At 35.3% G+C, this 24,583-nt stretch overlaps 1 protein-coding gene across 1 annotated transcript in view; it reads right to left on the bottom strand.

The window, feature by feature from the left end:
* Nucleotides 1-22,617, bottom strand: part of LOC104079656 (ATP-binding cassette sub-family A member 13-like) — a gene marked incomplete at both ends in the record, with an annotated part of 25,032 nt that extends 2,415 nt beyond the window's left edge. The window contains 9 exons of the mRNA XM_009581753.1: nt 1-167; nt 5,882-6,046; nt 8,077-8,271; nt 10,893-11,014; nt 11,563-11,639; nt 12,845-13,017; nt 14,342-14,460; nt 16,456-16,562; nt 17,902-22,617. The exon at nt 1-167 is cut by the window's left edge and continues 5 nt beyond it. Of these exons, the coding sequence (XP_009580048.1) occupies nt 1-167; nt 5,882-6,046; nt 8,077-8,271; nt 10,893-11,014; nt 11,563-11,639; nt 12,845-13,017; nt 14,342-14,460; nt 16,456-16,562; nt 17,902-22,617 (5,841 nt within the window). The remainder of the gene's footprint in view (nt 168-5,881; nt 6,047-8,076; nt 8,272-10,892; nt 11,015-11,562; nt 11,640-12,844; nt 13,018-14,341; nt 14,461-16,455; nt 16,563-17,901) is intronic.
* Between the last annotated feature and the right edge of the window lie 1,966 nt (nt 22,618-24,583).

Below are 24,583 nucleotides of genomic sequence, written 5' to 3'. Positions count from 1 at the left end.
GGAATGCCATATTTTGCCATACTGTCCTCCAAGACTCCCATGATTCTGGGCGTGTCGATGAACAGGTTTGCATTGCTGAAAAATGAAGATTCTTCTTTACACACTGCCTTGATTACAGACTCCAGGGATCCAACAGCTGAACTTCTGAACTGCCCACCTTGCAAGAACTAGAACAAACAAATAGACATACAGATGAATCAAAGTTGCTTTTAGTAGCTTCAGGGAGTAGCTCTGGTGTTCTCTCAATAATGGCATCCAAGGAGATTGACAAAATTAGACTGTTGAAACTGCCTACAAGAATGAGGGCCTGCTGTGCTCTTTTCTGTTCTCCCAATCCCCTTTATCAAGGGGGGAAAAAAAAAAGGTAATGCAGTTTTAATTGCCAGGATACTTGATGGAAGACTACATTGAAGACTACATAATGTACTACATTAAACTTTGAAGTTTGAAAAATACTTTGAAAAATACTGTGTATCAGTTAGGCAGAAAAGAAATGAAAATATCAAGAGAACTGGAAACAGATTCCTTGATTACAATGTCAGTTTTCACAAAGTCTGCTCTTCCAGTAAATTACTCCTGTGTCACAAAGACAGCAGAAACAACCAAAACCATTTTGCATATGAATGTTTGCAATGAAAACAGTTACTAAGAAGAAAAAAAAAATTCAAGTGCACATGCCCTAAAAGCCTATCTTTCAAGTACATCTTTTAATTTGTTAGATGTGCTTCTAGTTTTTGCACATCTTGAGTCATACCAGCATTTATTATTGCCATTTGCTCATGACTAGCGTACATCTAATAAAGAAGCAATCTGACTGCTTTTATGGCTTAAGCAACACCATTCACCACATTAAAAAACAAACAAACAAACAAATGAACAAACAAAACCCAACAAAACAAACAAACAAACAATCAAAACAGCCTCCTCTGTGCAGCTTCATTTTTCAGATAACATGCTCAGTTGTAACGGGTATCTCATGGAAGGTTGTACCAGTGTGCAGTTCTAAGAGAGGATACAACTGCAAGGCAATGTGCTGTTAGAGTATAATTGAAGGATGCATTGGTCCACCTGATACTTATTACTGTTGCAATATTTGCCAACAAAAACATAACTAGACTATCAGATATCATTTGAAGACTGCACAACTGGCAAATAGAAAAAAGACTGTGATATGTCAACCAAACACATTTGACACTGAAATAAATTAGCATTTTATCATTGATTTTTTTTTTTTTAAACAGAAGAGTCAATTTTCAAAGTAGTACAGCACTTTACATAAAGAATAAATCACAGACAGTTTAGAGATTGTGCTGTTAGAAACAGTTTATCCTGATCAATGCATTTACTGAAGTGCCAGGTGCTTCTTTAGTAATCCTGGAAGAATACTGGAAGTGTTATTTAAAACTCAGTGTTGGGTGCTCCCAAAATCAAACTTTTGTATGGTTTCAGCATACAGCATAGTAAATAAATAATATCCAGATTTCATAATACCATCATCTACAGCTCTTGAATGAATCTGCTGGCATGGACTTTACTGGAGGAATAAACTTTATTTATGCACAATGCTAAATAAAAGTGGTTTTGAATCCTTATTTGTGACTATTTGCACTAGAAGGATAAATGAGGCTTATTTCAGTCAAAGAGCACAAACTTGCTAATTAATTCCAGTTCCAATCAAAATAACTTGAAATGCAAATGATGAATATTTATGTGGTAAGCTGCCACCAACAGACTGAATCTACTTACTGTCTTTCAACTAAATATCCACTGACTCAATAAGATATGTTTCCTAAAATTTGGCTTTGATAAAGTGGGAGAACTATATAGGATGGATGTTCACAAAAGGTTATCTTTGATCCAGTTGTTCTAGTTTAAATTAAAAGAAGTAGGTCTGTAATCAAGGCTGATGAATCCAAACAAGCAGCCTTCTACAAACAAAGTAATCAGTCAAGCCAGACGCTCCAACAAATTCATGGAGGAGGAAGGCTGGTACTGAAGATTAAAAAGCTATCTGGAAATGGATTCTCAAATGGGAGCAAAAACCTCCATAGGGGCTTCTGACCTAATTGGACAGTTGTATGCTTAAAAAAAATTGTTAATAGAAACAGCTTGGACATAAAACTAAAATAAATTCAGGATCATTACATTAAGAGAGAGAAAAAGAAAATGCAATTTTCCTGGAAAACTACAAGGAGGTTAAAGACAATTCAAAATTTGATGAAACCAAAGGGCTAAAGGAAATAAATGCAGAGAAATAGATATTCCTACTTCTGGGTAGAGCCATAAACAAAACAAAGTCTTTATCGTACTGAAATTGACAGAATCAGGGGGAAAAAATTACAAAATTGCTGATTTGGTTAAATTATTTTCAGAAGCCTATCAAATTTGGATGGCAATATTTGAAGGAAAAGTAGAAAATTCATCTATACTCAAGAATGAGTGATATAATGCTAAAGGAAATAATGGATATCTCATTGTGACGTTTAATAGGGCAAGATATACAATAAATTTTAAAGTGGACAGCAGTTAAAGACAAAAAATATATGAGAAGTAGAATTTAATGCATTATCAAATTACCATTCCAGACCAATACAATATATTTATGTGGGAAGGCAAGTGTTTTTTCACAAAAAAGACACATGCTGTCTCTAAAATGGGTGAACTCTAACAACCAATTAATGTTCTTGTCCCAGAAAACATTAATTAGCATTAATCCAATAACTATGTGGTGGGTAAAAAGTGGTGTTAAGAAGATATTGCAGGGACCCTGTTAAAAGGAAAGAAAAATGTATCACAGAGAGGTTACTAGTGTTATTCCTGTGAGAATGATCTTAGGTCCACTGTGATAAGTTTTTAGTCCTGAAAGAAGAAAATTACTGAAATTTGCCTATAATTTAATACCAGAAGGCATTGCAGGAGAAAAGAAGATCAGAATGGCAAGAAACCAATTACCTAATTTAAAGTAAATTGAAAGATAACCAATGCAAAACATTATTTATCAACTGAAATCATGAGATGCTGTTATAAAATGGAGCTTGCCTGGGTATATCACTGATCCTTGATCAAGTAAGAGACAAAAATATATGCAGCTTATGAAAAAGGTGAATGCATGATTAAGAAAGTCATTTTAGTAGGTATAGACATGAATGAGCAGAACTACAAGAGTCATCAGCCATAATTCCCCTCAAAGACTGTATACATTTCTTGTCCCCAACATTCAAGATTAGCCTTAACACAGCAAGCAAAGATGACACTAGCATGTCTGAGACAACTGAGAGCCTGTTATAAAAGAAAAAAACTAAAACAAACAATACAAGTACTAAAATAAATCTATTTAACCTACCAAAACAGAGAAGGACTATGACTGGCCTTCCACAAACACATGGGCAAGTCAGAGAGGTTATAAAAGCTACAGAATATTTTTGATACAAAAGTAAACATACCAGCCATGGATTAACTTCAGTCAGAATTTTATACATTTATAACACCAAAAGACTTTTCAGTAATGATAGTTTTAATAGAGAACTTGTTCAAGTTAGAGGAGGGATTACAGTATGAGGCCACCTTTCACAACTGACAGCATTCAGTAACTCAGCAAGTCCCCTCCAGCTTATCTATTCATGAGCGACAAACATGCCAAAAATTAGCTATGGAAATATAAGCGAATAATTTCAAACAGCAAACAAACAAGCAAAAATCATTATCAAAATCAGAAGTGTTTTTCCTCAGGGACTTACCCATTCACCCAATGTTGTTAACAGTAGAATGTGGCTCTGTATTCCAATTACTACTGACTGGCAGATATTGAGTTTTTACATCACCTTTTATTACACAATATGTAACACACCAATTCAACTTCAAATTTTACAGATATTTTAAAGGTATTTCTTGCTTTTCATTTTGTCTTTCAGACAAAAATCCACATGCATGATTGACAATTACTTTATTACCTCTTTCATTATAGAAGATTTTTTTTTTTTTTAATCAACTTCAAAATAACTTTTTCAGTTAGAACTTAATGAAGGACACAATCTGTCTCACTCTATGCTGAAAGTCCACATATTTTTACTTTCTAAAGCTTTACATACTTTATTTGATAATCTTCCTAGGTCACTGAACTACTTTGCTATTGGTTATCACAAAAATAAAAATACAGGAGGATGGACTTTTTTGGAAATAGAAGAAAATATTTAAGGAGGAAAGTGTATAAACAATATCTGCACTTTAGTAGCACACTTATTCAGTAGCACAAGTTTGGCCACTATACAAAGGAAGCAAACAAAATAATCCATAATTATTGGAAAGTAGGAAAAAATCCAGTTGAACCTGAAAAGGAAAGGATACTTAAAAATAAACAACTTTTACTAGTCTGCAAAATGAGAAAAAGTTACAGAGACAGAACAGCCCTTCAAAACTTCAAACATCTAATTCATTAACAAAAGAAATACACACTTTAATTCTTTAAACCTCCACAAATTCTTAGGTGACAAAAACAAACAGCAATTAACAAAACAAGGAATGAACAAAAACTATGAAAATAAAGATTGTGTCAGAAAAAGTGACCAAAAAAGGTAAGATGTAAAAAAGAACAAAAATTCCAAGGTTAAATCTATGCTATATTACAGGATAATATGGGTTGCCATGGAGCAAAGATTAAAACTGTGACCAGATGGCCCTCTGCTGTTCGATTTGTTCCTTTACAAACTTTTTTTGAACAGGACCTTTTGACAGGTTCTCCTATCAAATAAGCAACTTTGGGATTTCACTCCAAAAAGAATACTTCATTTGTTCAAAGGAAAGTCTGACACAAAGAGAACTAGTTTAAGAAAAGGTGTAAGCATCTTAATACCAGAAGGCATTGCAGGAGAAAAGAAGATCAGAATGGCAAGAAACCAATTACCTAATTTACCAATTACCACCTTTCATTGTGGCAGCCAAAGAGCCACCCCAAAGAAGAGAGGCTCAAAACCAAAACTAATATGCACAGAACAGCATTTTACAGCATGCCTCTTTGTCACACAGATTAGAACATCTCAAGAAAAATTCGTATCACTAGGGAAAACAGTATTTAAGGCAGTGTTTACTCTGTACTGTAGTCACAAACCAGTTTGCACTGTTTACCACTGAGGGATCTTTTAGAGGTTTGCAGTTTTAGAACCAGATTCAATCCTAAACTTTCCACACAGAATAGCAAATCCAGAAGGCAATGCCATAGGGATCAGCAGGTCTTCTTATGGAATCAGACCCTACTTAGAAACAGAAATCTTTTTTCTCATTTATTTAATACTAGATCCACCACTGTGCTAGCTGTATAGACGCGCACACAGAAACTGCCCTTAAAGGAAGGGACAAAAGAAATATCCTCACTCATCTCATGTCACTTTTTTTTAAAATATCAGGCAGAACTATCACACAAAAACCTTAAGTGACGCAAACAGAAACCCATGGCAGATATAGGAACTGCACATGATATCTTGAAATCTTACCCTTTAAAAAAGCAAAGTTATTTCTTATAAACAAAGTAATAATCTGCTCATCAAAAAAAAAAAACAGCATTAGCAGAAAAGGCATGGCTATCTCCAAATCACAGATAATACATGCTATTATTAATCAGTAGCCTAACACCATATTAACTTAGGTTATGATCTCACAAGTTAATGAAAAAAGGGATAACAGAAACAACACATCAATAGTCTCAAAATTACCAGAGTGCTTGAAAGAGACCAAATGAATCTTCCTAGGGTCTATGGACTCTCTTCTCTTGAAGTTCCCATCTTTCTAGGACACAATTTCTATTAGTGTTCCTCCTTACTAAGCACAGATCCCTAACAAAGCACCTCACGATGGGAATTAAGTTTGCATATTGAAATCATACACATACCTGCTGTAATGCAGAGATGTCCAGCACATCAATATTTTGAATTCCTTGGAGAAACACTGGAAGGTTTTCCATGACATGGTGGGCTTTACTGAGAAGAGAACTGATACTAGAAACCACATCCAGCAGCATGTTTAGTACATTGCCTATCTCAGATGGTATCTTAATCTTGGAAAAGAAGGAAAAATCACAACAATAAATTCCAATTAGAAACAAATTTTAACCTTTCAATGAAACTCTCAAAATTATTCAGTCTTTTTCTAAAACTGATTATACAACATTCCTGCAAACCATGTTAAACAAAAGTCTTTTTAGTATAACTCCCCAGTTACTCTCAAATTCAGCTAGAGAAAAATCCTCTGGTAATGTTATAACTGGCTTATGACAAATCAGGAATTAAAATCCAGAGAACATGTTTATACCTACCAAGCTGAAAAGAGCTCTCTTACCCAAGATGCTAATGGGATCTGCAACATCCTGCCCCCTTGGAATTCAGTGTAAATGAGAACTTTTCCTTTAACAGGTTCAAGATGCTCAATGTAACAGTTTAATGTTTTAAAAATAATTCGTAAGTTAAATTAAATCTAGCAACCACTTTAGTTGCTTTAGGAATTGTATTAGACAACACACTTTCCTGTCACTCTGTTCCTCCCTTTGTATTTTTCATACATGCTGCCTTTTACCTAAAATAATTGTGTGCATTTCATTCCCTACTTGACTGAAGTTCATTTGGCTGTTTGTTGTTTCCACCATGCAAGTTTTGGCATTATGAATTTTCTCTCTATTTCCTTTGCTTTTATAGGTTATTTAGATTATATGGTAATACAAACTGATTAATTGTTACCTGCTTATGCATGATAATAAAAACAATATAATTTCACTGTATGCTTTCAGCTGCTTCCTCTGATTATCTTTATTTTATCCACCTTTATTTGACTTCCTACTATAATAATGTCCGTGCTTAACTTTATTCTCAGCTTTCACCTGTTTTTACACATTAAAAAAAAAAGAAACTATATAAAAAAAAAATCTTATTCAGTTAAAAAAATAGCAAAACTTCCATAATAATTTAGGATGAGCTGACAACATTTTTTTTTCTTTGCTAGGAATTCACTATGCTTCAGTAGTGTTCAGTAGAAAAGCCCATCAGAATAAGCACTGTTGGTTTTTTTTTTTTTCCCCTCTAGATTGGCAGATAATTCCGAAAGTAGAAATCTTTTCTTTTCCCTCTGGTATCTTAATCTACTCTGGGAAATTATCTTGTTTTTAAAAGTGTGTGGCCAACCTGTTTAACTGTGCATGCAGCATCCAGAATATAACCTGGCATCTACAGCTTTAGAACAAAATATTCTTCCTCCCAATGTTATAACTATTTTTCAAATATTTGTACTTACAATATTATATGTTCTGTCAATCAATCACCCCAAAAGAACTGAAATAAACATCTACTAACTACCAGAAATCCCACCCAATAATTTTGCTCTTACAAGTAAAAATATTATCTCACTGAAAACCCACACTAGATCCCAGATTATTTACATTTGTACAGATAATACAGTTTTGTTACAGTCTTCTGCATCCCCTTCATTATAGTTTTGGCACTGTATTATTCTTGTCAAAGTCATTTGACTTGGGTCATATAAAATATAGGACTTTTGCGCTTATAGAGAGACTCATCCTGAGAGCTCCTTCCTGAAGGAGCCACCTGAATTGCCAACATGATTTCTAGAGCAAATAAAATGCATTCCAGAGTGCTATGAATTTTTCCTATAAAATAATTTTGTAATTCTTGTAATGTGAGGTCCTATGCTTGTTTTAGTTCCAATGATGCCAGATCAGTCTTCCACACTTACAAATTAAGAAGTGACTAATTGCATGAACTGCAAACTCTGCTAAAGATTAATAAAACTATGTCTTTGACGTCCTGTGTTTTCTCTGAAGCTTTCATAATTAACTCGCCAGTGATAATTTTCCTGAGGAAGCAAGAAATGGAATACAGTAACATCTACCAATCCCATTCTTCAACTGTTTGCTTTGTGGAGCTAAATGAAGACAAAAAATGCCATATGTCCAGTGTTTGCTTCCACAGAGAAAGAACATCTGAAGAAATAATAGAATTATTCATTTATCTACCTGCATGCTTTAGACCACCTTCAAAAGAAAAACATATGAACTGAATGGTTTTTTTCCTATCTTACCTTGTAAATGATATGCCGTAAGTTCAAATTCTGTATAATCAGTACAAACATGGTATACAAGTCCAGTGCTGGTAAAGAACATAATTCTTCCACTACCAGGGAAGTTTTACTGTTTTCAGGTAGCCTTAGCAGCAGGCTAAGTACTTCTTCATCACATCTTCCAGTTAAAGCTACCACAAAGGCACTGTAAAAAACCTGTCATAATGTACATGTATTAAAAAAATTTCTCCCTGAAATGCATCACCTTCCTTTATAGTCAATAAGGTGAGAATTTGTGTCACCGTAACATGACAATTTGCAGTCATCAACAGACCTGAAATATCAACAGACCAGCTCTATATCAGATTGGTATGTTCTTTATATTCTATGTACATATAAAGACATGAAGTATATTTATTTCGATCATTCATTCTATGAGCATTCATACCACAACCAGGCATATTTACAATGCTGAATATACCCATTCTAGCACCTTTGTTGCAGAAACACCTAAAGATCAAAATCTAGATGTATGAATCACTGAAGTCAAATTATAGTAAAAATTATTATTATTATTATGGACTTTCCTTCTTTCAGAGGACATCATACAAATTTAATACTTAGGGATGCCTGCATGGCAGAGTGTTCACTCTGAGCCAGATCACATTTCTCAGTTCAACACTCCTTTGAAGTGTTATTATTTAATAGTGGATGAAGGGACAAATGCTTAAGCAGACCTTGGGCTAGACTACAATAAAAACTCCTTGGATAATGATGGTTTGTTTCTTCCTACAAAAATGTCACATCAAAAGACAAATGCATGCAGCCCAGATATCTCAGGAGTTCTTAGCTACCCTTTCTCCTGAAATGCCTGAAAGAAAGCAAATGGCAGCAAGTCCAGAAAAATTACAAGTTCTGAGCCTGTAGGAGCCAAAGTAGAGTACTTGGGTCTCCATTGAACTCCTTAGAAACGAACCTGCGTGAATGCATCTGTAGCTAGTAACAGTACTCAATGAGGGAGAAGATCCCCAAGAAAATCAAATTAGGAGCCAAAGTTTGTCAAGAGATGCAATTTAACTCTTTAATTCCAACTTACTCATTTGACTTTTAGGTTTTTATTCTGGAACAGAATTTTGCCTTTGTGATTCCAAAAAATTTCCTATATATTTAAATATTCTTTTTGTGTGTGTGTACAAGGAATAGAATATGAATAGAAATATAATTCTGCTAGCATCATAAAAGGATACTGATTTGAACTTCTTGTTGTGGAGGAAATTTGACTCTGTGATAAAATTTGAAATTTATTTCCTCATGCTCCACATGAATATCACCGTTTCAGTCCAGTTTTAACCAATTCAGTGTTTTATCCACTAGATTAAATCCCTCTGAACTTTTCTTGCAGCTTTGTGAGTACCAGAGCTAATCCAAACTCCTATGTTCAGTAAATGAATGCTTATAGTCTTCAGGTTGCAGGTTTTGAGCAGTTTCAAAACACTTAATCACATGGCTATGAGCATGGCCAGAGCATAAAATTGTGGTAGGAATTAAAGGTAAGTGCAGTAAGCACAAACAACTTGCAGGCTTACTCTTACCATTCCAGAGGCAAGCACAGTAGTAGTATACAATCACAGAAATAGAGGACTAAAATGGGCCTGCAGCTGTCATTAGGGTTATCAGACAGTGGCTATATATACCATAAACATAACGGGCATACTTCAATTATAGCTTAAAAATGTACTTGTGCATCTTGCATAATCATTAAGAGACATAGGCTTTAATGCTCCAGTTGGACTGGGGAAGGATTTAAGCACTTAAGCAAACAACAAATTCTGTATAGATATGCAAATGTGAGATGTGTATATATATCTAAAGTCTACATAGGACTTTGGCAAAAAATAAGGGTAGAAAGTAATTTGAAAATTCAGTCAATTAGCACTCTTATTCCAAAAGATCAAAGGTGCACCGAATCCCGTTTAACTAAATCTCTTCCAGATTACTTCTCTCATTACCATTTACTGGTATCAAAATAACAAGTTAACAATAAATGCAGTCACACTGCCAAAGAAGCAAAAGAACAAATCATCTATAAGTAGTTATGATGGTCTGAACTGCCTTTTTAATAGCCACACTTTTCACGAACAAAACTTGCAACTGTTTCTGCAAGTGGAGCATCAGTGACACCCAGTGGCTGCCAGATTGACCTGATTAATTTATACCAAATGTACCCCCAACTCTTTTCAGTCATGCAAGCATTAACAGAGAGTTCCTGTAAGTGGCATTTTTCATTATTTCTACTAATCACTGAGATCACAGGAATCAGCAGCAATGATAACACACAGAGTCCTTCACTCAGAAAACTTACACAATCCACCCTTTAGAGAATACTCAAGAGACAACAGGTAAATAAAGCAGAGGTAAGGCAAGACACTGGTAAGATAATGTAAGAACAGTGAGGAGCACACAAAGGAATACAAAAAAAATCAGACAACTCCATACTGCAAGGATCAGAGGTGAGAAGATACAAAATTCTTTCTCCAGGAACCCTCACCTTTTCTATAGTACCAAGATAGCAAATTCCGTGTCAGCACAAGGGGGTAAAACACTGCTGAAAGTAATGAAGCGGTGCCATTTAGACCAGAAGAGTAGTGCTACTATAAATTGATGTCTTAATGCTTCACATTATTATTTTGAAGTTCTAAATCTCACAACATATTCCACATAGAAGTGACAAGTGAAAATATAAGATTCCACACAAACAAGGTGGTTTGTTTTGCTTCAGTTGGCACATCAGGCTACAGGTTGACCCATTGATTTAACACCTCTTTTCAATCTTTTACCTTTGAATTAGAGATACTTGCTTCCAAGATGGTACTGATAGTTTCTTCAGAAATATTGACAGAAGAACCAATGTCCAGCCTCAACTGAGTAAGATTCTGCACACACTCTTTGACTTTCACATCTGGAAGAGAAGAAAAATAGTGCCAACCATACCAATCTGCTTAATTAAATTGCCTACAAACTGTATCCTTTTTGTTAGATTTATTCTGAGGGGTGATAAAGTACACAAAAACTTCCTATCATGTAATTCACTTCAACTTCAAATGTAAAGGTCACTCTCCTAGCAGACTGAAGGGCTTGTGCATCTGTTTGTATTATCCTATAAGAGCACAGGTTATCCCACATCCCTGTATTATAAGAACATCTGAAATTAGTGAAGCAGCCTTTAGTCCTTTAAGATTTTCTTCTTCCACTAACTTAAGTCCCCTTTTCTTTCTAATGAATCCCTGCATCTTATGGGACAGGCTCTGACAGGGTAAACTATGCTGTCCTGTGCCAACTCAGGCGCATGCATGTATGTGCACATGTGTACATTGAAAATATATTGCATTAAGTCAGTAGTCTCCATAAGCAGTATCCCTTTAAAGTTTAAAGAACAATGAAAAAGTTATCGTCCTGCAAAATTACAGAGCAGTGACTTGTAAAAAAGTGAAGAAAACTGGAACCTACCATTCAAAAGATTAAAATTGCTGAGAAAAGCTGCCACTGGATTTTCTGACAACTGTAGCTCCAAATTTTCAGCCACCCTGAAATGATAGCCTTAGTTTCACAAGTTATCAAAACTAAATCATTGACATTATTATGTATAAAGTGTAACGTGAATAGTGAAACAGCCACTAAACAAGGCAAAAGGGTCACATTATGGTCTATGTGCCCACACTGTGCATGCAGTAAGCAACTCTACAGACCTTCTCATGCTGTATTTATATGGTGCAGGGATCATCATATTTCATGCCTAAATGAGATTGCAAATGTAGAGATCTCCCCATGATGCCTAAGTGCTCTAGCAAACAGTAGCTTATGGAGAAGCAATGGTCTCACTTGTCTAGCAATGTCTAGCAATGTCTCACCTCCATGTTTCTTACTGAACACGCATTTTTAAAACCTAGAGATACAAAGCACTGCAGTTCAGGATGAATAGTCTATCTAATTGTAATTTAAGTAATAAAGAGTATACATACATCAGATATTATTTACCATTCAAAAACTGGACATGAGTCTATGGTCCATAAGAGCAGCATCTAAGCTCAAGTTCTTCTGTATTATTAGTATGATTCACAGAGACCATTCAAGCCCATTATGAAAACAATCCAATAGTCAAACCAGCATAGCAACAATTATAACAAGGACCACTTCTAACTGACAGCAAGTTTGAAATTGTAGTAGCAGTTTTATTCATTTACTTAAAATCTACTATTTTTCCTCAAGGGAATGGCAAATATCTGAAATTATTTGGAGTTCAAGCCTGTCAGTTTACAAGCACCATTCTGTGTTTCTGACTGTTTGAACTGCTGAACTGATCTGAATGTTTAATGTTTTGCAAAAGATATTCCGCTGCTGAGAGGACGAGGCCATAACAAAACAGCTTTAAATAAAAAAATTAAGATAAAAAAATTTTGACCTAACTGGGGTCATGGAAAATTGAAAATTTTCTTAGTTGTGATTCAAAGCATTCTCCTTGTGGAGCAGCAAGATCTGCTGCAAGTGCTGAGCAAAAGTGTAAAATCTTTTAGAAATATCCAGAATTTTGCTAAATTACTTAAATAATTTGTGCATTGTGTCCACTCAATTTTCAGTTAAATGAACAAAGCTTAAAGAGACTTTGATAAACAGTACTTCTCTTGTAACTACATAGTTTAGAACACAGACATATGCACAAAATAACATCTCTAACAAGAACCATTTGGGGTACCAAAATGTAAAAGGCTTTACAAAATGTAAAAGGCTTTACATTTGCAGTCGTCTCTGTATATTCCCCAACATTAGTTGACATTCACAGCTGTCATTGCTGGTATTCTGCAAGGCTCTCAGAAAGCTCTCCAAAGTATTGGAAAGTTTTTGGTTTATATATGCCATACTCTCACAATCCCCCTTGTTGAAAGCAGGCCACATTCTTTCAATATCCTGCAAAACACAATGATCACATAGTTAGCAAATTCATGAGATATGTTATTACTTGAAGTAGCAGGTCTTGGCAACTATATGATGCATATTTTCAAATGAGAATATGGGTAAGGTAATACTCTTTTACTCCTTGTATTTGTAATTGAAACTGGGAGAGAGGTTTTCAAGAACCAAGGAATTTTCAAAGATTTGAGTTTTGGAAACAACCAAAAATATTTGTGAATTTTACCTAGCTTATCAAGGAGATTCATCCATTAACAGAAATGCCAACATTTGCATTTGAAATTTAATTTCAAAATGAAATGAGCTTTTCTTTTTTTTTTTATTTTAGGCTGACCATTTTTATCTTTTTCCCAAAAAATTGTCCTAAACATCATCAGTTTCCATTCAGCAAATCAAAATATCTGGATACGCATATCCAAAGTTTTTCTTGCATTATGCTTTGTGTAGTATTCACTTTTACCTTTCCTCCTGAATATTCACATTTCTGATTTTGCAAGGTTTTTTTTTTAATATTTGCAGAAGTAGGTCATAGAATGGTGTTCTACAGAAATGCATTTGTTCCTCAAAAGTCTACTTTGAGATATGAGTGATGCCTCTGAAGTCTCTTTACCTTAAAACATTGCTGTTCATATCAGCAAAATGTCCAGGCAGACAAACTAGCAGAGCTATTTCATAAAGAGGAGGCAAATTCTTTGCTAAAAGCATGACTTTAGTATTTTGCCTGTGTGGGCATGCACGTGTTCGCTATCCAAAGGCCTGCTTCCAACTCTGGATGAGTCTCTAAATGCTAAATGTTACTCTCTCCTGCTGGTAATTTGCCAAATATCACTCCCTACTGCTGGTAATTTCATGCACTGTTAAAGAAAAACAGACTGATCTCAACTGGAGAGCTATTTTAGCTTGAACGACTCTGGCCAAAAGGTTTATTTCTATCTAGCTTGATTTCACAGCTGTTCCTGTGAAGATTTAAAAGTATAAATGTACTCTGATTCATGAAATTAGCAGTATCACAAAATTTAAAGGAATTAAAAATGGGCTGCTGTTTGGTATTGAATGGCAATCTAGTTATTCTAGTTGTAGGAATTCTAGTAATTCTAGTTATATTTACAGCTTTCAAAGCTCACTAATGTCTACTTAAGGAATTCCTTCTGGGTATCACCATCAAAAGTATCAGAGCTATACCCATACAAACCCCAGCTTTGTATAGCCACTGTGGGGACTCATCATTCAGACAATAGGAAAAAAAGACGAAATTCCCATTAATTACCAAATTTTAATACATGTTGTAAAGAACACTTGTAGGTGTGGAAACCACTCAAACCTGATAATGATCTTGAACCAGAGTGATTCCTTCAATGACAGAGAGGATTAAGTGACTCGTTAATCCATCTTTACACTTCGTAACAACACAGAAAATGTTGCCAATGACAACTGGTTCTTCTGTAAGAGAAAATGTCCAGGCTTAATCAGTTAAAAAAAAAAAAAAAAAAATTACTGTAATCAGATGAAAAGTTCACCAAATAATAAAGGACAGAAAAGTTTTTAAAAGCAAAGAAAGTCTGATGTGTTAAGGCACTGAGAAATATTTCTGGCTAAATTTATTTATCATTGCAGAGGGCAAGAAGGGCTAATTTGATTCAATTTCCATTACTCTTCTCCATTACACTTTCCTGGTCAATAATAAGAACAGCAATACCTGCTACAGAATCAGAGAAGAAAACTTCATTTTTGCTCTTTGTAAACAAGAAACATAACTCTGAGAAGCTGTGTATATTAACTACATCTACCTCCTCCTTGGGCAGGCTCCCCTGATCCTCCTTCCTTGTGGAGGCATCGGATGTTACTAACCCTCCAGTGAGTAGTAACTTTCAAACCCTAGCTGCAAGGGGAGGGAAACAGCATTACATAGACATTTTGCATATCTAGGGATAAAGAATCCATATAGGGGATATTTATCACCCAATTATCCATGGAGGAAGTATATACCCAAGCTTGTAGCCCCCATGTCCCTGGAAAAAAGCTCCATTCCCCTGGCTGTAGTGGGTTTGTATATGGCATAGCAAGGAAGGAGTTTGGCTTGAAAGTTGAATTCTGGTTTATGGAAGGATCAAGTTCATTTTTTTCGCCATGTTTTTTTCCTTGTTTGGTTCATAAGTCAAGAAGGAAGAATAATAAACATTCACCACTGCTCCTAAAAAAAGTAAACCTTGATCTTGCTCACAGAAGTAATACAATGCAACTCAGTAATGCAAACCAAGTCAAGCAGTTTTCATCTTTTCTCATTAGGTTTCGTAATGTTTTCTGTATCAAATGAAACATTATGAACCATCCCTATGACCAGAGTACTGAAATAAGAAAGACAAAAATTTAGTTCCTTAACCTCAATTCTCTCAATAAATAGACTGTTCTTCAGAGGTCAAAGACAGATCCCAGGTACCTGGCACACATTTTCAGTATCACTTATTCTGAGCTCAACATTGCTACTGTTTTACTCTTTGGGAACCTACATCAGTCGTAGGAGAGTGGAGAAGACAGTCAGAATTGGGTTGTAATCACATCTTATGTTTTGTTTGGAAATGAAGTTGGCATAAGACATTACCGATCTCATCCCTTGCTCTAGAACGACAGATTAATGCCTCCTAATTGCTCTTTGCAAACAATCCTGGGCATAGTTGGGTTAAAATATGAAGTTTGAAAAGCAAAGGCTTTGGTTTCCCCAAAGAAAACATAATATAAAATTACACCCTTAGGTCAATACAGAGCCTTTCTTAAAGTGCTCTTCTTGGGGGCCTATATGCAAGGAATAAAACAAGCCTAACACATTCAAATTTGAACAATTTGTTGAAGGTGAAGTTATTCAACTACAGTTAGCTAATCCACTGGCTCAACACAGCCAGAAGTGGGAGGTGCCACTTCCTTTATCTACTTGCCCCATTTTTCCTTTCTGTCAGCTATATGCTACCTTGTGGTAACTATGGCTCATTAAAAAAACCTCTGCGACTTGACTCAATTCACTAGCCTGGCAGAAAAATATGCAGTAAAAAAGATAAGACAAAACCCAAATGTGTATACAGTCTTCTGCTGGGTTTGTGAGTCAAATCAAAAAAGGAAGAGGTCATGGTGTGTCAGAGTGAGCCCAGGAGGAAGGGAAAGGGCACATGGCTAAAAATGAGAGAAGAGGAGCTGAAAGACCTCCTGCTTCCACTGAGATTTTGAATCAACATGACCACTCCAGAAAGAAATCATCCCTTTATGTGATCTGCATCAAAACTTTTCCTGTGCCTCTGTTGGTTTAATTTCTAGGCATCAGTATGCTTGCCTTGCTTGGCATCACCCAAATTAACTTATTTTTACAAAAGATTGTTCAGAGTAAAGCTTAACGTTATAGTACAAACACATATGGTGACCCATACAGTCACTACTGTGGTAACCAACCTGAAAAGATATTAAGAACATTCAAAATGGTAAACTGCAACTCCTGCAATAGTAGGACACTAGCAGGGTATAAATGTTTCTGAAGAATCTTGCAGATTTTAGATGCTCTGTAGAAAGATTAATAAGAAAGCATTATTTTCATAACAAAGGTACCACAGAAAATTTTCGACAAGTGACTACGTACGGTTGCAATCTTCAATGGACTATATAAGGATTTCAATATTAACAGTTATTACATTTGTCTGAACTATTTCAAAATCAGAACATAATACTTCCACATTAAAAAAACCCACAAAAGAAAAACAAAAACAAAAAACCAGCTTTTCATCAAGGTAGCAAGTCATCAGCTTTCTTAAGGTCTTAACAGTGCTAGAAAGCACCTTAGCAAAATACGAAAAATCATAACAGCTTCAGAAATACTGAGAGACCACTGCATATACTGGCTTGACGGCAAAGAGTAGAATACTTAAAATCTCTGACAATCAGCATTTGGGGAAAATAAACCACTTCTCTAGTATTTACTTTTGATTTTTCATCAGATTTGGCTAATACCTGGCCCTGCTGATCACTGGTTTGACATATTTGCATAAAATTAATCATAAAAGTCTAAACACCACATCAGAGACATGCATCAATTTCTGTATGCCATTTCTCAGCTGGTCTATGTCAGTAGGATCAGTAGCTCCACCAGCAAGACACCTAGAGCTGTTTGGAGCAACCACCAAGTGGGATTCATTCAGGGAGTATTACTTAAATGGAGCAACTCCAGTCTAGTACTTTCATTAAATAAACTGTCATTCAACTTTTTCCTGAAACAGAGTTTCCTCTGCTGCTGGATTACATTTGATTTTAGTAATCTGACAAAAATAATCTTGGGCTCCAGATGCCTTCAGAAACTGTATTTGTTAAACTGAACAACTTAACACTATAACCATAGCCCCAAAAGGGTTATCTTGTTTGCAAAATTCATCAGCAAATTTAAGTTGAAGACATTTCAAATACTGTGTATCTACATTCTGATACAGAAAAAAAAAAAAAAACACCCACAAAACATTAGTCCCAAGCATTTTTTAATATTTAGCTCCATAGCCAAAATGATTGCTGTCCACCAATAACTGTGGGTTCAATGTTCAGACCTGCAAGGATTTAAAAACACTAGTATCTTCAAATTATTCTATAAAAATTCCAAAGAAACCGCCTCGAGTATCAATACAGATGACTAAACACATCAATAACCTGGTCCACACAATATAATGTGATACCAAATATGGCTGGTCTGGGCAATATAAGTTGATACAAAATATTGTTTTACTCAAAGGCACAAATCTAAATCTGAAATGAAACAGTAATTAACTTAATAAAAGTTTTGATTGAGCTGTTTGCAAACAAAAAGCCCTTCTGTCATTATCAGCACACTCTCAAAATTAGTACATAGAAAATGCTCACCTCATTTCTACCATTATATCCTTATGCAAATCCTTTAATAAGAAGGTTATTTTGTTCCTGTCATGTTCTGTGGTAGACTGAAATATCATTTGCAAGATCTCTTGCATGATCTCCAGAGTTCTGTTTTGGGACTGAGTAGAAACTTCTCTATATTGTGCTCTATCAAAAAATGAATCAATGAAGTCAACTATCTGAAGCTCAATATTGTTTGTATGCAGAGCTTCTTCTATAACAGTAAAATCAGCAATTATATGAAGAAGACTGTTTAGCAAAACTGAATTAGCAGTATGAGTATTATTCAGTATTTCTCTGCTAAGACGACCATCCACAAAAAACATACCAGTGTAATCTTCCTTAGACTTATTTTGGAATAGTTCCAGAAAGTCAATAATGTCTTTGACAACCAGCAGTAGGTCATTCGATGAATTTTTATTAGCCATAAGGAGAATTAGAGCATGCATTATTTTAGAATAATTTTTATTGTTACACTCACATAGAAAGCTGTTCACAATCTCTTGTACGTCTTCAAAATTTCTTAACTTAGCATTTACAGATGATGTATTAAACTGCTCTATTAAAGCATCAAGAGACTTTGAAGAGGACTGTCCAGTGGCTAACCTTAGTAATTGCAACTCTTGGTCTATCACCGCAAGTAAGTGTCTAACATTAAAATTCACCAATAAATCTTCTATGCTTGTAACTATAGGAAACCAGTAGTTCTCAAAGTTATCAGATATATTACTGTTTCCATTTAAAGCTGATAATATCATAAGCATTGTGTATGTCTGGTTTCCAGCAGAAGATAGCGTCATTAAAGGCTGAATTGCAGAAAGAAAAGAAAGGACAGCTTCTACATCCAGGAGTCCAGAAACTTCACTGGTCATATTCTTAACATTAGCAAGGAGAGTCTTTATAAGTGATGTTCTTAAATGTCTGTTCCAACTTAGACCACTATAAAGATCATCCAGCTGTTCAAAAACACCTTTGGCCATCTCCATTTCTGCCACTGGCATACTGCCCAGTGTTTCTACGATTTGTAAAGCCACTTGTCTCTTCGGTGTAGAGGAACAATTGATTGAGTATGTATTATTCACCTGCAGTGGCACAGAATAGAGGGATAGCTCATTCCAAAAATCTAGCAGCTCTTGGAGAACTGATCCATTTACATGATGGAGCTCAGAAAACTTCAAGAGAAGAGAGTTCCATTCTTTGATCTGATAAAAAAAGCAAGTCAGATTGCGAGTGATATCCATCTGAAAGTCTTCCATAGTGCATGAGGAACTGTTCTCCAGAGTGATGAGTTTCAGCTCCTTAATGACTTCGATGAGTGTGTTGTAACTAAGAGTAGAATTGCTATGCACAAAGTCACAAGGTTTAAAAGTGGGATCACTCTGAGGTGTTGCTGTTGTAAGAGTCCAGCAGAATGCTGCAGAAAAACAAAATGAGGCCTCTGCAGGTTCATCAGACATATCTGTCAGTGTCTCCAGTAACATTAGAAGACTTTCTACTTGATTAGAGAACTCCTTTTCAGTAAACATTGACATTTTTGCTTCCTGAGTCAGTATGAAAGCGTATACTTCAGTTAGTGCTTCTGTGATGTTTCCATGAGCTAATCTTTCTGTAAGGTTGATGACATCGAGGAGGAGATGGAACATCTCTTCTACATCGTAGAGTTCATCTTGTTCAAAGAGTCGTGTTATTTGCCATAAGACAGTCAGGTTCCAATTACACGAACTGTTCTTAAATGCATCCCACCTGTCTGTTAACATTCCTAACTCAGAGTTGTCAATATACAAAGGTTTGATATTTTTAAAGAAACTATGTAGGCTCCTCTGGACTTTTTTGAATTGACTTATCAAGAACTCAACATCCACGTTCCTCATGTTTTGCACCAAGGCTACCACATGCTTTAGAAACTCTTTATCATCTCTTAATGGAAAGCCGGTAAAACTAGAAGACTTGAAAATTTTAAGTGCCTTCCTTACCAGTTCAATATTGAGAGCTGTGGTTTCTATCAGTTTCTGGATAAATGTTTTGTGTCCACCCTGCAAGTTTGAGTCAAGTTTACTGATCACATACTGAAAGAACTCCATCAACGAACTGGTATTTTTCTCATGCAAGAAAGGTTCAATCTCAATATCTAAATGAGAGGAGCTGTTTTCTTGGATTTCAAAAGTTTTATTTTTCAGAAGAGTTTGAATTTCTGCCAAAAGTTCTACCGATGAAAGCTGAACTTGGTGAAAAGGATTAAGGAACATCCTTGAAGTCCTGTTAAATCCATGGATTGACTGACTAAAATGCGTCTTATTTGATGTATACCATGAGTGTCCCACTAAATCATTGACAACCATTTGTGTTTGCCCTCCAGAATTATTTAAAAGTGTAAAAATAAATTCAAGCATGCTAATGTCATCTTTTACATAAAATTCAGGGAGAATAAATTTTAAAGTTTTTGCCATAATATCGAAATAAACATTTACACAAATCACATCGGAACCAGTTAGGGAACATTCAGGGAGTATCAAATTAAAAATCAAATTAACAAAGTCCATCACATACATTAGCTTAGCATCTATCTCAATGTTGCCCAGCAATTTCAGTAGAAATAAAATATGTTTTGCACTTTCAAGGTGGGAAGGTGACTTGTATTTTTCACTGAGATTACTTAATCCATGTATCCATCTGTTACAATCCTTTGCTCCATCCACTGTACTATAAAAGTTTAGAAACGACTTAAGATGAGATGAAAAATTTGTTTGTGAATGGCTTATGTCTTTCAGAGTATTGTCCAAAATTAGTTTGGTAATATTCCGGAAAATGCTGATACAAACCATATATTTGCCTTGAGGTACACTTTTAAAGAAAGCAGTTGTGTCTTTTATCTCAGAGAGAATAATTCCAAGTTCCTTTTGGGAGAGCTTGAGGATAGTAGAAAGGGAATTTCCAATGGAAAATACAGCAGCACCCCTATCTTCTCCCTTGGATCCTCCTGAGATGAAAGTATCAAGCCAAGAATTCAAAACCTCTCCATTAACAACCTTCAGTATAGATTTCTGCAATTCAGTTGTCATGTTTCCCATCATTTCTAAAACACTTTCTAAATTGTTACCTTTAAGTGAGCTTGTGACATCAACTGCATTGTTAAATACACTTTGCAGATTAACAAGGAAAGCTTCAAAATCTTTCCAGTCATTTAAATCATCACCTCCTTCAAATATGATTTTTAATAGATTCATTGCTGTTGTTGTAGTTTCAACTATAACCATAGCTGTATTATTGCACAGTTCGTCATGAGTTGCATTTAAAAGACTTTCAGAGAGATTTGCCAAATCATTTCTCAGACGGACAAAAAAGGTTGAATTCAAATTTAAGATTTTGGATGCTTCTTCAAACACTTCTGTCCAGATTTGAAGCCATGTAAAAGTGCAGTGCAAAGCAGAAGGCACACTTACCTCAACTCCCAAGTTTGTTATCTTAGGCAGAACACTGTCCAATGGAAGCAGAAGTAAGTTGTAAACTTCTGCTGAATTATCTACAGAAGTAATGTTTGATAGATAAAAATCAATGCACCCATTATTTACCAGGCATTCTGGGGAGATATCAAGAAACTGTTCCAAATAACAAAAGGCAGCTGCTTGGAGCTTTTCATCTATAAACAAAGTTTTAAGGCTGCTCAGAGTGCTATAGACAACTTGCATCTCTTTGTTTCCATTCTGTGCAAGAGACTGGGCCTGAAACTCTGTGTAGTTGTAAATGACTAGTAACTTTTCACAGAGAGACTTACTGGTGAAGTTCCAGAGAAGATCAAAAGTTTCAGACAGAAAATCAAAAACTCGATCCCTATCTTGGAAATCATGCCATACTTGAAAAGATGAAATATCTTTTGAAGTCTCATAAAGAAATGTTAAGAAAGTGCTATTGCTCTCAATATTTAAGACCAGATGATCATTCTGATACAGAGAGAAAAGTATTGGAACAAGTGAGGCTGCACTAGTACTGTTTAATTTTTTGATGGTTTTGAAGAAATTGTGCACAATTTCTCCTAATTCTTGCACTTTATATATAAAAGTTGCATTTGAGAGTAATAAAGAGGAGGCATTACTCACTCCACGAATTGTGCTAAATGACACATTGACATGACCATCAGTCAAGGATCCGACCTCATAGAGATTCCTTAGGGAGTTCTCACTTAAGTCTTTTAGATGGTTCAAAGCAGCAATATTTAACTCTGGCCAATCAGTCAGGATATTTCGGAGAAATAGCGTACTTCTATTATGGATTTTATTTTCTGTAATGGAAAATATAATTCTAGATAAGGTCTCCAATACCTCCTCCTCTTCCACTTGACTCAAATGAGAGAGCCTAGAATGAAGTTCATAGAATACAGTTTTCACTATATGCCAGAAAATTTCTGTCTTCTCTTTTGTCCAGAATCTCTGAAGAGGCTGGAAATTTTTTTGTAGCTCATTATGGAGTTCAGAAACTGCAAGTAAGAAATTGGTGGCAGATTCCTTCCCCTCAGCTAAATTTTTCATCCATATAATTGTATTATTCAAGACATTTTCTATTAGAGACTGGTTTGAAGAAGCTGAGAAATCAAGCATTATAATTTCTTCTATGACTTCTACAAGATGAAAAAGATGATCCATTTCCTTTCCACCAGAAATCCATAAGTTTTCTTCTCTCTTCAAAAACTCTTTGAAAGATGTCAAAATCCTGAAAAATTAAGCATGAGTTTTTTCTTGTTAGTTACCTAGCAGGCAGACAAGAATTGGTTAAATATATATTTTACAATTTTAGAATATATTTTTTGTTTACTTAATTCAAAGAAAGTTCAAATATCATTTAAATAGCAGTCACAGATTAATCACCACAAAACCTGAAATAGCACAAATGACAATGACTTTGCTTTTCAAAAATGTGATAAAACTCACTGAATAGTCACAGCCACATTCAAACCAAAACCTGTATGTAGGCACCTAGGTTAAAGAAGTGTGCATTTATCAGTAATTATAATCATATGTTTGTCACATTTTCAGCTGCTGAAAAGAGCAAAGCTTTTATGCTTTTATGCTCCACAGGCTAATATTTTATAGAAAGGAACTTAGCAATAAAATTGATCAAAAGCTCTAATGTTCCATGAATTCTGACAATTTTTTTTTGTTTTATCATAATTATCAGAAGCCAAAACATTCCAGTTACTGACTGATAGCTGAACACTGCTATTTTAATATCCAGAAAAAAAACCAAAACATGAAATCACAGTGAAAATTGGAATGCTCCAACTGACGTTTCCATTGTGTCAATACTATTTATCAAAAGGAAAAAAAATATTTACTAGCTCTGTAAGACTGGTCAAGATGTATGGAAAAAGGTGCATGGAAAAAGGAGCATTCCAATGCAAAGGTCTCGAGTTGAAAACCTCTTCTACTTCAATACATTTTCTTTTAATAGTTAAAAAGCAGAACACCACACAACATTAAAAAGCTTTGTGAGGGAATTTCTGTGTCAATTACTGGAATGGCTTCTAGAGGAGAGAAACCAAGATGTCAAACATCACGGAAAAAGCATTCCCCACATAGAATCTTTTTGCTAGACCTATTCAAGTCAGAGAAATACCTCTGAATGTATAGCAAAGAAAACCCAAACAAGTCAGATGATTTTGTTAGTACTACTAAGAAATGGCCTCAAGTTGCACCAAGGGAGGTTTAGACTGGACATTAGGAAAAACTTCTTCACTGAAAGAGTGGTCAGGCCTTGGAACAGGCTGCCCAGGGAAGTGGTGGAGTCACCATCCCTGGAAGTATTTAAAAGACGTGTAGATGAGGCGCTTAGGGACATGGTTTAGTGGGCATGGTGGTGTTGGGTTAACGGTTGGACTTGATGATCTTAGAGGGCTTTTCCAACCTTAATGATTCTATGATTCTATGATTCTACTGTATAGAGAAAACAGTGCATACTCTAGAAACAGTATTTAAGACCAAATCCAAATCCTTGCCCTAGCAAATATGACTGCATTGATCTTTATAACAAAGCTGGGAAAGAGCACAAAAGAAAAGTGATTGAACATTCAAGATATCAATTTGCATTCTGCTCTTTAACTTCCATTTTGTTTTTACTGTAGATGACAAGAATATTTAAGACTTTGAAAACTCAAACCAGGAGTTCTTTGCTTCTAGAACCCATTTTAATCAAGCTGCTAAAGTCCCTGTCAAGTTCTGCTTGAATGAAAAGCACGACACGGCTTGTCTAACAGTGGAGGAAATACTCAAATTGTGCCATTTATAAACTTTTGATTCTTCATCTTTCATTGCATTGATAGTGGTTATTTCCATTTGATAGGTTAAACCAGGGATTGATTTAGCAAAAAGCTAAGTAGCAGCATAATGAAAAATAAAGTTCAAAGTCCAGAAATGTGATTTAGAAAGTATTCTTATCTATTAACAGCTGTGTTCGCCAGCATAGCATGGTAAATTGTTAGTAGCACTTAATAGCAGAGGCAGGACTCAACAATTAGTCCAAAGTTTTTTCTTTTTTTAAACAGAGTGATGATTAAATGGCTTCTGTTTCACTGTCCATCCAGACATGAGCAGGGCTATAATGCAAGTAACTTAGTGACAAGAAGCCCTTGTAACAATACATTGGAACCACCAGGAGTCCAGCACTTTTGTTGCTACTGATA

The sequence above is a fragment of the Fulmarus glacialis genome, unplaced genomic scaffold, assembly GCF_000690835.1.
Source record: "Fulmarus glacialis isolate BGI_N327 unplaced genomic scaffold, ASM69083v1 scaffold39617, whole genome shotgun sequence".
Classification (NCBI taxonomy): domain Eukaryota; kingdom Metazoa; phylum Chordata; class Aves; order Procellariiformes; family Procellariidae; genus Fulmarus; species Fulmarus glacialis.
The sequence above is the reverse complement of the archived record's forward strand: the minus strand, read 5'-3'. Positions and strand labels throughout refer to the sequence as shown.